The 14,936-nt window shown below is 36.1% G+C and overlaps 1 protein-coding gene across 1 annotated transcript in view; it reads left to right on the top strand.

The window, feature by feature from the left end:
• POLN (DNA polymerase nu) overlaps positions 1 to 14,936 on the top strand; it is a 103,272-nt gene that overhangs the window by 45,978 nt on the left and 42,358 nt on the right. The window contains exons 17-18 of the mRNA XM_059817958.1: positions 665 to 742; positions 1,174 to 1,288. Of these exons, the coding sequence (XP_059673941.1) occupies positions 665 to 742; positions 1,174 to 1,288 (193 nt within the window). The remainder of the gene's footprint in view (positions 1 to 664; positions 743 to 1,173; positions 1,289 to 14,936) is intronic.

Here is a 14,936-nt window from a genome sequence, read left to right as displayed (position 1 = left end):
TAAGTTTTTCATTCCTGTATCAAGACACACTTATCTTTTCCACTTTTATGCTGATCAGATTAATTCTGTTGTATTTCAAACCACCATCCCTTTCTACAGCAAGACAAGTGGTATTCCCAGGATGCACTGAGTTTCTAATAACCTGTCAATGCACGTTACTGCTTTATGGTATTATAGGGGATTTCTGTCATTAGAATTTGGATGACTGTATCAGCTGTATGTTCTCAATATTGTATTCCCCTACCACCTGTACCTCAGAATTTGGTTATTAACACATTGCTGCAGCACGTTCAAAGATAAGAAAATATATTTTTTAGTTCATCTCTGTAGACCCTTCCTTATCTGAATGCCTCCTTTATTAAGTGATCTGTGAATAATGTTAATTATTGTAGATACTTGTTAGCTAGTGTTTTGGGAAGGGTTTGGTTTTGACCAAGGAGGAGAAGTAAGCGGTACTGCAAGGATGGCAGAGATAAAGATGTTGTACATGACTCATAGAGTAAAATAATTGTGATGCTGGCAGTTGGTGCTTTGCTAGGTTGCTTACATTGCCATTTGTGTGGTTTTAGTTGTGTGTTTGGTATGTCATTTACAACGTCCTATGGTTTGCAACACAATATTTTTGGACTGGGGTTTGGGACTTAAATGTCTATCTCCTCTCTAGGAAAAGAAGAGGAAATAGTAACTATTTCCCCAAGAACATTGTTTGTTTCAAAAAAAGGGTATACATTTTTAGCAGCAGGTAAGACAGTATGTATTATTATTCTCATACATATTAATGTTCACAGTTCTGTCATCTTTTTTTCCCCTCTCCTTTGGATGGCATTATATTTTACAAGGCTGTCAAATCCCTTAGTATCAATTAATATTGTTATATGATGTATGCTCCTTAGTATGCTTTGGAAGTAGAAGATATGTAAGCCTTGTCAGTAGAAAATAAGAGCTAATAAGATTAATTGACACCTGAAGATAATGAAGGAATCAGACACCTTGTGATCTGTAGCTGGAACATAACTTCCTCAGCATGAGCTTTTTAGAGGCATCTGATTTCTTTGAGTGCAAGGAAGTAACTGAACAGTCCAGGCTTGCGTTTTAATTTGTGGTAGTTTGGTTAAAATACAGGTATGTTTTTATTTTAGAGCAATAGATTCATTTTAACACTCTGTTTTCTAGATTTTTCCCATATCGAGTTAAGGATCCTTGCTGACTTATCATCTGAACCAGAACTTTTGAAACTGTTCCAAGAACCTGAAACCACCGATATCTTTTCCACACTGGCTTCTCAGTGGTAAGAGTAAATGTTGCTTTTTTTTTTTGATAGTAATTAGACAAAATAATAAGAATAACTTAAACTATTGTATTACTGTGTAGTGATAACAGAAGTGAGTATTTTGCTACAGTAGCTATTGTTAGTACTGTTTTAACACCATGAATTATAATTCCTTTCTGTCTTTCTGAGCCTTTTCTTCTCCACTGTGGTAATTACCATATGTCAAAATGTTGCAGTCCAGCTGACCAGTATGAGCCTTGTGAATAAAGCTGGTGCAATAATATGTTGCAAATAGTGCATGCTGAAAACTTTCTCACTGTATTATTGTTCACCAATTCTTTTTAAAAATCCAGAGCAGCAGTTAAGTAGGTTATCCATCTGAAAAACTGCAGAACAACTTTTCTCAGTAAAAGTACAAGCATTTTTGAAACCTGCTTGGGTATCCCGTACAAGTATTGGAATCAGATTATGTATGTACAAGAAACAGAGAGACTAGAGCTCATGGGATTCCTTTGAACTCATAGGGTTTAGTGCTTCCGTCTTCTGATGGATGATGTGATACTTCAGTAATTAAAAAAAAATATTTCTTAACTCCGTTCCCAGATTATTATTTACTGATCTCTTCAGCATACAGATCAAAAGATTAACTATCAACAAAGATGGAATATTAGTTAGTTAGCTGTTTGAAGGTGTTCCTTATTACTGTTTGTATTATGGTGATGCTGAAAAACCTTACTTGAGACTGGGACTCCCCTTGTACTCAAAAGTGCATGAGCATTCAATAAGTGACAGATAGCTGTCAAGAAGCTTACAGTTTGAACAGATAAGTCAGAAAAAGATGGAATAAAATACTATAACATATAAGCAGATTGAACAGAATTATGTCATTTAAATGTCATGCAATTTTCATATTTTCTCTTTGTTCCCCTCTCTCTCTTTTAATCTTTTATCTCCATTTTTGTTGGAAGTTTGTTAGCTGAAAATGAAAGCAAAAATAGATATGATGAATTCATCCATCCTGATCTAGCTCAATTCCTATCTTACAGTTTCTAAATTTTTGCAGGCGTAGCCTTCCCAACCACAGTATTTCCTACTCACTGCAATATTTGCTAATATACTCTGAAGTAGAACAAAGAAACAAAATGGAGCTCAAATTATAATTATCCTTCTACCAACAACTGAATCAGTACTTGAGGCATGTGCATTCTGGGAGAACACAACTCAAGGTCACAAACATCCCAATGAATATAGCAATGGAAAGATCACCTTTCTCTTTAGAGTCGCTTAGAAGCTTCTACTGATATTATAATAAATTCTTAGCTCTAACATGATATCACTAGAACCTCGTGATGGAGTTAAATCCTTATTTTAGTTTGGAGGTATATAGCAAATGTATGCATGAAGATGAGTCAAATTTTGTCTCAACTCTGGGCAAGGCTCCAGAAATACCATTCTATTCAGCAACCTCACAGCTCTTGGCAGCCGTCAACCTCTTATAGTTGCTACACAGTAACTTTAAATTTAATGAAATATTACAGGCAAATATTTTTATCAGACAGAAGTGTCATGGTGTGTCTGCAAAATCGTTACATAATGATTCTGCTGACTCTTCTTTTAAGCTTCAAGAAAGCTAATGCTTGGAAGTAACTTTCTATTGAATCTATTATATGACTGTTATTAATTACAGAAACACAAAGGGTGTGTTCAATCTCATCTAACCTTGGACATCTGTTATATACCTGGAGAGATTCATTTGACCTATTGTTGATGTCCCCTGTGTAATAAGATCAATTGCACAATAAAAGTGTTGACTTCTCACAATTGAGAACAAGTAGGTCTGGGGTGACCAGCTCACATGTAGGCATCTTGTATTTGTTCTGACAAATTAAATTCCTCCTATTGGATCAGTTCCTAGTGAACTCACCTTGGGTTTTGGAATTTTGTCCTTAATTTATTTAGCACCAAAGAGAAGACATAAAATCACAAGCTTCACAGATACTTGCCCATTCCAGATACTTATTCATCTCTCATAGTGCACTATTGATAAATAAAATCTTTAGGGCAAACAATCAGTTCATTGACTTTATTGTAGTTGATTCCACCCCGTTGGTATTAAAACAAGTTATGAGAAGGAAGAACAAAATAAATAACAAACCTTTTATCTCCTCTTGGTCTCCTGATTTTCTCTGGGGCTTAATCCTTTAAAATCTGTGCAAATGATAAACCAAGTGGCATACCAAATTATTTTATTCTGTTTGAAGGAATTGCATGTTGTTGCTATTTGTAAATCTTTTCTAACACATTTTGGACAATTTGAAAACCTTGACAAAAAAGGTTTTTTCTCTAAGAGATCTATAAAGAATAAATTAGTTTCTGAAGCTCCCCCTCGGAAGAAAAACAATTAAGTTAATGTTAGTGTCTGATAGCATTCCAGCTTCTAAATGCATGTCAGTTAGTATCTTTTAGCAGGTTTTCTGCATCTAAAAGTCCTTAGACTAATGACTATTAAACCATAAATAGTAAAGAATATGTTATTGGACAGAAATCTGAGCCACAACCCAGAGTCCAGCCAAGTTTTATACCAGTTCATTCACTTTTATTTTTTTAAGCTTCATGGCTTCTCCACTGAAATGTACCTCTATTCCTTAGCTGTCCTTCAGGCTAAAGCCTTCTATCTGAGATCCGACCTTTTGAAAAACCTTTACAGGCTTTCTATAGCATTTGGCAACACATACACATGATGGGCAGTTTCTGCAAAGAGGTTAGCTGTATGAGTTTCTGATTGAATTAAGATCTCTTAGGTATAAAAGCTTTCCTTTCATAATTTGATTAGGCATGCTCTACCGTGACTCAGTCTATCTCTGGGATCTTAGAGATGCATCTCTCTTGGAAACCTGTTGGATCCATGTTTCTATTAAACATCATTCTTATGGAATCTTTACGCTGGTCAACAGTGCAGTGTAGAGATGCATAAGTATGCGTCAACCCAAACTATGTCTATACATTACAGCAAAAGCCTTAATGGAGCTACAAACTTTCATGCTAAAATGCAGTGTCGTCGTGTGCAACACCATACCCAACCCAATAAACCTAGCTGAGAGGCAATCCTCTCTGCAAGACTAGGCTGTAATATCGTACTCTTATGGCTAGCTTAGAGAGATAGCTCATTTCACACAGCCTCCACCAGTCTGGGCTCCGCTGCACTATGCCTGACTGTTTGCTGTAGATACTGCTTGCTGTAGATAGTTTTTTAAGTATTGTGTGTTCTGTTTGACAGAACTGTCTTGAAATTGCTATTCAGATAAAATTCTCAGAAGCTGGTGTTAACTAGTCACTTAATGAGAGTTTATGGGTAACGTCATGCTTGGTCTCATGTGTTTTATCTTTAAAGTGCTTTTCTCACACAGGAAAAAAGTTCATGGAATTGTGTTCCATGGAGTTCATGGAATAAAATAAAAATGGTGTCTACTGGCTACTTTGCAATAGATTTGCTTCTATTGGCTGTTTTTGTCAGTGAAAATCCAAGCTCATCTCTGCCTTGTGCATCCAATATATTTTCTGGTCATCTAACATGGTTACCCCAGCTAAAACTAAGATGATATAAATAGATTTTAATGTTCACCTGTATATGCTTAGTACTATTCCTACTCTTGTCCTGTCCTGTCTGTAATGATGATCATACGCTATTACAAACATTATCTTACAGTGAGTACTGTGTCACAGCCTACGAAGAGTAAGCCTTAAATGACAGGTCAACACCTGCTATTACAAGAACACCAAGAATGCGTAATGTTAATGACCTACCTGCTACTGAACACATAGAAAAGTTTCAAGGCTTGCCTAAACTTTTGAAAATTCATCATATAATGGATTCCAGCTACCTGCAAGATCACCTTGTGTTATATTGTCTTGATGTCCTATGACAGTTATAGTCCTTTGAAAACCAAATCATCATCCCAGTGCTGAAGATGATGAGAGCTGTCTTGGCAGCTGTCTGACCAGCCAAGAGACCTAACTGCCACAAGACGTCCAAATGACAACACATCTCAGAATGAAATTGCTCTCACTTCTTTAATCCAGCTTTTACACAATAAATGAAAAATAAGTAGTTGTATTTAAAAAGCTTGTGGCCTTGCAATTAGAGCATGCTTTAATTGCATGTCACCAGGAGGCAGAGTTGCGGATGTGAATCCCATCAGGTGAAGAGACAGCTGAGTTGCTGTCCCTCAGTAGCCAGGCAACTGTTCCAGGGTGGTACATCCTCCACCTTATACTAAGAAAAAGCGAACAAATCCAAACCTGATAGCCAGAAGCTATCAGTGTGACTAGTGACGTAATCAGATTACATTTCCTAGATTGGGTCCTACAGGAATCACAGAGGAAGTCAGGTGGGCTCAGAGTGGGTCTATGATGAGCATGTGCACAACGTGGAATTTTGGGAGCCTATTGAACTGTCAGGAGGTAAGAGTTCCCTGAGGTACCCAGAGAATTCAAGGACATCCAGGATTAAGGGGCCACTTAGTGGAGTGAAAGGGGTTGGTTCGCAGTTTTGGATACGGGCATCCATGTTCATGTCTTGAATTTTGTCTAGGTCTCACAGTTCCTTATGCAATTGCCAGTACAGATTTGTGAGAAATGGACTTCCACTGAGACTGTGTAATAGAGAGCTGGCCAAAAAATAAAGGTAGGCTTACTGCTCTGAGGTGAGCATCATCCCAGTGGCCAAGTCACTTAAAATAAGTGGGTAGATTGAGCTTCGGGTGTCTGTTTTCTGTTTTAGTCTGTAGAAAATTATTACTCAGTTATGCTTTTATCTGGTGAGTGATTCCTAGGGCACACATTGGCAGGCACCAACAAGGTATTACAGATAATGTTTGCAGCCTCTAATTTTCTTAGTTTCTATTTAGATGTGTTTGTCATAAATGTCGTAGCACATTTATGAAAATATTTTGCCCTTTCTAAATTATGACTATGAACTAAGATGTTAAAAATGTAGACTATATATCCTCATAAACCAAGAGGTTCAGAGGAAAGACCCTATAAGTAGGTTAGTTACAAATGGATTGAAGTGAAAGTCCAGTACTTGTATATCCAGAAATTTAGGTATGGGACTGTCGAGGTGATTTATAGTCTCTAGGAACAATATTAGCATATGAAACGAAGAACCTTCTTTTGACCACATTATCTCTCTGAGATTAAAACAATGCAAACTTAATCTAGAGACATTATTAAATGTTGTCTTTTCAAGGTAAATATACCTTTTCTGTAGACGATATTTACTATTTGAGAAGGGGAGAAATTCAGAAGGGTCTTTGGTAAATTATTTACAGTATGATCTAATTGTAAGCATAAATATATTACCACTATAAAGTGTGTTTTCATTTCTGTGAGAGCAGAAAGATAATTGTCCCTGTGCACAAACTTTTTCCATGCAGTGATGAATTACTTAGGCATTTTCTGTCATACATTCTGTGTCATATGTTGTCTGTTGAGCCAGTGTAGATCCAGTGTGATGAAATCCATGTTGGTCTGTGCTTCAGAAAAATCCCAGATAAGACTGTTGGACAGTTGTGACTTAGTATTTTAGCTTCTGTACTCTAACTTTTTTCAGTTTGGAAATCACAGTATATGAGTCAGAGAACACACAAAAAGTTTGCCCATATGCAATGACTTTTCCTTATATTCTGCAGCTGAAGAGTAAGAGAGTAGGGAAATTTTAATAATCTCTATTAAAAATACTTATGTAGTACTATGTAGTGAAGGAATATCTCTAATACTGATAGTACTATGTAGTAAAGGAATATCTCTAATACTGTTCTATCTGCAGATGTATTGTGTATTAAAAGATAATTACCTGAATAATCTGATAACTGCTGCCATTCCAGTATGAAAACAGGCATTGTCTTTAAACTATTAATTTCTACCTCTAAACTATAATTTAACCTGTACACATTAACTCCTGATAGTGAATTAAAGTAACAAGGTAATTAGTGGATACTCTTTAAGGGTGATATTTACTCTGATAATACCTCTGATAATACCAATGAAAGGACGATTTGTGACAGTTCTCTACAATGCTTACAATCAAGGCTACACTTGAAAGAAAGCTGGAGAATTTGATAGTGGTCTAGTTGTGCCTGTTTCACTTTGGATTATACAAAACTCAGACCTCAAACCACAAAATACTCCCTTCTCTCTCATCTGTCATCTGCTTCCTCATATTCATGCTATTAGTGCTTTCTTTTGTGTGATGATGGAGAACAGCATGAATACATGTCCTTCTTCCAAGTATTGAATTTATCTTCTAGTAAATACTGGACATAATCGTTCACCTGAGTCCACGTGGCTTTCAGAGAGTTAAAAAAGAATGGCTGCAGAATAAGAGGGCATAACTTATCTTATTATTTCTTTGTAGCAATGGCAGTTAGTATCTAAAATCAGGAAGTGTGTAGCTATCCTGGAATTCCAAGGGATTTATAAATTCTTCGCCACTAATAATTTTGAAAAACATTCCTTTCCATTTTTGTAGTGTGGGCTTGGTTGGATGACACTTTAAGACAAGGAAGAGTCTTTAGCTTACACTATCCTTGCCAGAATCAGAGGAACTCGAACACTTGATTTTCAATAACCTTGGGAACTGCAGGCTGTTTATAAAATGTACTGAACATAAAAGTCCATCTTTCCTCAGCTAATGTGTATGTGGGATCATGGTAATATCTGTTGTGAACCATTTTGGAAATTACTTGAGAAAAAGCCTAGAGAGAGACAAAGCATAGAACTACTTGGGATTACCATATTGGAAGTACAAAAGTAGTCTTTTTTTTTTTTTTTTAAATATAAGTTCAAGCAGATTTGAATAAAAAGACCACAGTGCAGAAAGGTTTGTTTTGTTCTTTGCAGACTGTCTTCCTCCAGGAGATGGGGAAATTTCATTTCTTTACCACCTGCCAAGCAGGGGACTCAAGGAACTGATTATATCTAATAATGGCAAGGTGAGCCAAACTGTTGCACGCTGGCAAGTTGGTCCAGCAGGAACTATGGCAAAATAGGGATTCTTGTTTTTCCAGCCACTTGGCAATTCAGGATGCTTCCTGACAATATCTCTATCTGTTGATATCCTGCTGAGTTCTGAAGAACACAGGAAATAAGCAGAGGTATTTTGGATATTCTTGAAATAAATCAAAATAAGTCCTCATGGACTGAAGTATACAACAAGACAGTGTACTGGGTCTGTTTGAAAAAGATAAGGTCGAGTATGCACAAATGCTTGGTGGTAGGCTGACTAAATATATATACACTTCCCCATACCCATTTTATACAACCTTGTTTCAGATACATTCTTTGTATCAAATAGATTAAAGGTTCATCCTCGGCAAAACAGTCTTTTTTAAGGTTACTTCATATAAATGTATGGTATAGCAGACACTGAATTCAGTTAAGCTGCCTACTCCCTTAAATAGCAAGAGCAAAGGCCAGTAAATCAGGAATGAGATAAATACATTTTTGAGAAGTGAAAACCACATCTGTAGCTAAATGGCTTTTAAACAGGTATGAATATTTGTTCTTCTATATTAATTTTATAAAAATATTATCAACAAGTTCTTGAAAGAGTTGTTATTAATCAAGAGATGTCACCTGGGTGTTTGTGAGGTGATTAAGGAATTAATCATGCTTATCCAGGTGGACTTCTACCAAGGAGACAGGAAGAGCTTTAGCTCTCCTCCCATCCCTGTTAGCAGACATATGGTTACAAGATGCAGCCACAGGGTTACACAGCTCCCCTTCCCCCAGTTAGAGGTAACTCGGTTTTGTTCATTGTCTAAATAATGAGATATACCATCTTAGGACTCTTAGAACTCCATCTTTGTCTAAAGATTTTTTAGGTAATCCAGGCTATTTCATACACTTCTAATCAGATATTAGAACATGTAGTGTCTTGAATTAATTTCTCCACTTTTTGAGCTTAATGTCAAGTCTAAAATGAATTTGGGTTAATTCACTTCATACATTACAAAATAATGAAATCTTTGTTTTTTGGAGTTGCAATGAATAAGAGACATTCCATGCCATTGAGCACGTATAAGATCATGAAACTATGTTTTGCAGTATTAAGACAAATTACAAGCATATCTGCTCTTCACCATGGAGTACTTAGGGTTACCTCTAGAATCCTGCCTTTGAAGAGAGTGGAGAAAAATTTTCATGTGTATTATATGGCAGTCCCCTTAAATAAGTGTAATTGAATATCCCTGCTGGAGTCTCCATTGAGAAATACATGGCTGTGTTGTCATCTTTCAGCTCTGAAGATTGGTATATGTTAACTCAGCCAGTATTGAGTTGCTGTAAATCTGGAGGTCCTAAACTCAGTGCTGCCTGCTAGGAGTCTCACTAAGGGTTAACATAACATTTCTTTCATTATCATTGGATTACCTGGTTTCATAATAGTGTTATGATTTTTTAATTACTTTCAAGGCTTCTGCTTATTTTTCTTCTGTGAAATACATTCTGAAGAAACAAATTTTGCAGTATTTTTAACTGAATAATTATTACTACTTATTCATCATCTCATTGTTTATGTATCATTTCTATTCTGATCAATATCTAAAATATCTCTCATTTTGTACCTTGTATCTTTCTTTTTATTCAGGGTGTTACTCATAAAAAGTGAGGAATCAAGAATTTGTTTCATATATGCGGTTTAGAGAGAGACAAAATTTCAATTTGAATGGGAAGGCATGTTCTTCCAAATCAAGTCACATTCAGGGGCAGGCATTCTGTGGCAGAAGGTGTAATTGTGGAGATACTACTTGTTATTAATCTGGTGTTCAATAGTAACTTATTTGGTAAAATAGTTGTGAGTGAGGCTGTACCATTTGCAGCTCCTGCAGCTGTATCTTTCTTGAGAAAGTTTTTAAACCTATGACATACTATAGTATAAGCTTAAATTCCTGTGAGAATAAATGTGATCTCTTATGGCAGGAATAGATGCTGACAAGGTGACAGCAGTTATTAAGAAACAGAGAAGCATTCAGAGGAGAAGCTCTAAGAAAAAAGTAAGGCAGAATCTCTCACACTGCTGGTTAGTGCTTTATGCTTGGTAAGAGTATGCCTGCTCTTACACAGGAATATGAGACTAGAAGGACTTTTTTGGTCACAAAATTATTGCAGGTGACAATGTCATAAACTCCCTTTCATAGATTGGTAGGGTTTCAACCTAGAACTAGTTTTAACCTACATAATGCTATTGAAGAGCTGTTGAATTCCCCATTCCTCTTCGGGCTAGAAAACTCCTTTTACTTTCTACCTTACACTTATTCCTACAGTTTATATACCCACATTATTCTTGCCAATGTTGCCCATTAGCTTTATTAGCTTTCCTAGCCCCCCAGTGTTTGCTCTGTATAAATACTTCAGGAAGGTAATCAATTGTGTTCTCAACCCTCATTCTTTCAGGAAACAAGACAAGCTTTCTTAGAGTATTTGTCATCAAAATACCTTAATTGAACTAGTATTAAGAGCAGCTCGTTATGACTACATGCAATTCCATGTACATTAATCTGTATTTTTTCTTGGCAAGGAAAATGAACCTCTGTGGCACTGATTGACTGTTACACTAAACTGCTTTAGTTACCTTTCTTAGATAGATCTGAAATCTCTGCACCAGAGCAGAGTCTCAGGAATACTTGTATCATGGTCCAGAAACCCCCAGTGCCAGGGATAGTTCTGGTTGTTGGCACTCAAAATCTGGTTGGTAAATTGGTCCCTATCATGGTTGTGGCTCTGGACCAAACAGTTCCTGGGCACAGTTCCTGAATTAGCATGAGCCAGGGATTATTTCCACCAGGCTGCTGGATGCAGCACCATGTTTGGATGGTAAGAGAGTTTTAAAGTATAGCTATGAGTTATTGTTTTCCAGTTAGCCCAGTGCTGCAGAATATTTATGGACAGGTTTAATTTCTTAATATTGACATAGTCAGTGTCTGCTTTCGCATGGTTGATTCTTTGTCTCTATTCAATATTCTGGTAGCCTGCCACCACCAAATTAATGTTTCTTGACCGTGGTAACCAAATTATGTTAACTACTTCAGATAAAATCTCACAAGTATGTTGTACAGCAGTACTAATACTGTCCTGTCATTGGAAATAGCTCACTTGACACATCCTGAAAGTGCATTTGTTTTTCCATAGCCAAACCACACTGTTTCCTAATTGTTCCATGATCAATTATTACATCTTTTCTCTGTTTCTAATTCCTCATCCCCTACTTTATACAAAAAGTCTATGCTTTAATAATCCTTATTTGCAAATAAAATAGCTTGCAGAAAAGCAATAGTCTCTATTATTCTTTAGATTCTGTGAAAGGTTTTATTTCTCAAGCTGTGCGGCATGTAGGGATAGATTCACAATTACTACAGTCTGGAGGGGGGAAATGGTGTCAGGGTGCTGTCTAATTTTGTTCTCTGCTGTGTTGGAGAAGAGTTTGTTGTGAAATAGCTTGGAAGACAAGCTCTAAGATCTCGGTATATTGCATTTCTGTTTCTCTTTTGTGTCCTATTATTATACTCACTTTGAGATTAGGCAGTCTCTTATATCTGATTGAAAACATTGTGAAATCAGCTGTAATTGTATCCTCAGATTACGTCTCCAGTTTTGGCCTGGGAGTATTTAGCCTGGTATGTCGTTAATGGTAAAGTTCATTACTTTTCCTTAAATTTCTGTAAGACTAACAGAATAAATCATTGTTCTGAAGAAGCACCATTATTTAAATCAGGTTTGTTTGCATTAGGCAAAAAGCACTAATTCTAGATTGAGATTTTTCATCCCCCTCTCAATAAACATCACTTGCGAAATATGTCTTTTAATGATTTTAGTAACTGTCACATTTTTGCATAATAAAAGAATTGTACTAAAGGGTACTCCTCAAAAGATTCTGACAGGAAACACTTGAAAATTGTGGCATTTGCAAATATAATGTGCATGATAGCTGTAATAATTTTTGGTTTGCCTTTGGAAAACTTTTGTTAGGTAGCTCTGCCTCCGCAAATGAGGGTTTAAATATATATATGTATATATATTTGAACTTTTCTGTTGAGATATGGGAGACAGATCTAGGTTTTGGCTTGTGATGTTTAATTATTGCAGTATGTTTTTTCAAAGAGCATTCTTGTAATGGTTTAATTAGCTGTTGCTTTCTCCACCTACTCCCTTCTCCCTTGTCGCATCCCTCCCCACCACAAAATAACTACTGTAAATGCTGAAATTTAGTAAAAGGGAGGATGTTCAGTTTGCCTTCTCAGAATCAGAGTTTTAAAACATTTTCAGCTCTGAGTTCAATGCCTCATGGGTGTTGGTGTGGAATACTTTAACAGTTTTACTTTCACAGCAAAGCAATTTCTATATCTGTTTTGAAAGCTCACCTGCAATAGTTGATATTAATGAAACTTAACACTTGTCTTGCTTTGCACTCTGACAGACTGTCTGTATGGCAGCTTATGGAAATTTCACCTTGTAGTTTACAGTCCCTTGGAGAAGGGCAGCTGTGACATTTGTTTAGACTAGTAGATAATAAGGCAGAGGGAATAAAGTCTTCAGGAAGTATAATGGCTTTTGTTTTTAGAAGAGGTAAACAATAGCTTTAAATAAACCAGGTTGTTAACTACAAGTTTAACCAGACAGCTGAATTTTAAGTCACACTGGAAGCTTATTATTCTTACACATTGAATGCTTCCTTAGCATTCTAGAATAAATGAAAAATTAAGTTTTAGAATGGTCACCACCCCAGCTAACACACAAACTAGTGAAAAAGCAAGCTCTGAGGAGGTTGAACAGTCCTCAGTTGTTTTATGTTGTCTGATAACGTTTGGCTTCGCTAATTTCATGGAGAGGCTTTCTTGTGTGTGAAATGCTATCTCCAAATAGTCATCTCTTTCTAGAGTGACTTTGATAAAATGCTACATTTTATGAGCACACTCCAGAGCTTAATAAAATGTTTCCATTTATTTCATTTAACTCAATTAACTTTAACTTTAGTGTCAAGCTAAATCTTGATGAAATCAAGAATGCAAAGGCAATTCATTCTCCACTTTTACTTTTGCCTTTAATTCAGTGTGATCATAGGCATAATAGAAATTTAAGCTGCAGCAAGAGGTGTTTTCAGTGAAGAATGAAAGAGATGGGATATGAAGTATCTCATACTGACATGACAGTTACATCATCTTTTGATTACATATTAAGAACTCTGTTTCCTTCTGTTTCACTTTTCTGGTATTTGTCTAAAGGCTACTCTGAAGGTCCATTTATTTCTTCATAAAGTTACGAGACTTCTAACAGGTCCAAGATGGGTAATTATTTGATACTCTGCTACAGCTACCTTTATCATCTCCCAAAATGGCTTCTGTTCCTTCTTAACTATTTGAAACCTCTTATAGAAAAGCTTGAAAAGTAGATATGATAAGTGAAGAAAGAACTCTAAGAACATTAATTTGCATTTGATTGCTGATGTTATTGTTTTATACAAATGGCCTCTGACAAATTTTATGTCATCCTAATTTGTATAGACCCCTTAATCTGTTTACATTTATTTGTTCTTTCAGTGATTGTGCCCATCACTGATGTTCACACTGGCACCTGAAGCTGGGAGTTAATTACCCTGACTTCCTTTTATTCTGTGCTCGTAGACCTGAAGACCCTAAAATAAAAATGCCCTCTAGTTAATTAATTCCTTTAGCAATCACATGACTCAGAAATAAATATCACTTGTCCATGTAATTCATTATGTAAGAGAGACTAAGGATATGAGAAGAAAGCCCTTTTTTTTTGTTCCTGCAGAAATGAAGAAGAGAAAAGGTGAAGGTTGCAGGGTAGGATGTGCTCATTCAAGCACCTTCATTGATGTCAGGGATTTTCTGTTCTGACAGATGTCAGAATTATGCATTTTTAAAGAAAAAACTCTAAGTTACCTATTTTGTCAAGACCACTGAAAATAAGTGCTATCTAATTTAACTCTTCAATATCCAATATCTGGGACATCAACATGCAGGTAAATATCTTAATAAAGATAATGGATCACTTTACTCCCAAATTGATCTTTCAACAAATTGTTACTGATGATAGCTATAATTTATGACGTGACCTTGTTGCAATTTCTTTATCTGGTTCTCTGCTACTTTAAAATGTAGCAACAGAAGACTTCTGGCGTACAGAGTAAACTGCAAAGACATGTCTTTATCTTCTGTAAAATACATGAAAGCTAGATATCATGCTCTTTAAAAGAAGGTTGAGGACTAATGAAATAAATCTTCATGCAATGGACTATAGAAGCTACTCAGACAAAACAAATTATTTTATGATTAACCACTGGAAGGACTTCTAAAATCCTGAAGTGCTTCTGGAGTCTTGCAAAATTGTTTTACAGGGATTATAAAGCTTTTCCTGGTGCTAAATAGATATAAAACAAATGAAAATGCAGTTTGGTAGGGTGGCGTACAAAGACAGAAAAGAGACACAATGATGAAAATGTTGCAGAGCTGGCTGTAGTACAGGAAGGATGACATCAAGCTAACAGTGCTGTAGTCTTAAACTCAAAGAAGTTGAACACAACTAAAAGCTTTTATAAAAACCTCTAAACTAAATAAAACACAAATTTAAGCTCCCTGAGTGGGAGGTT

Source organism: Gavia stellata, chromosome 5, assembly GCF_030936135.1.
Source record: "Gavia stellata isolate bGavSte3 chromosome 5, bGavSte3.hap2, whole genome shotgun sequence".
Lineage (NCBI taxonomy): Eukaryota > Metazoa > Chordata > Aves > Gaviiformes > Gaviidae > Gavia > Gavia stellata.
The sequence above is the reverse complement of the archived record's forward strand: the minus strand, read 5'-3'. Positions and strand labels throughout refer to the sequence as shown.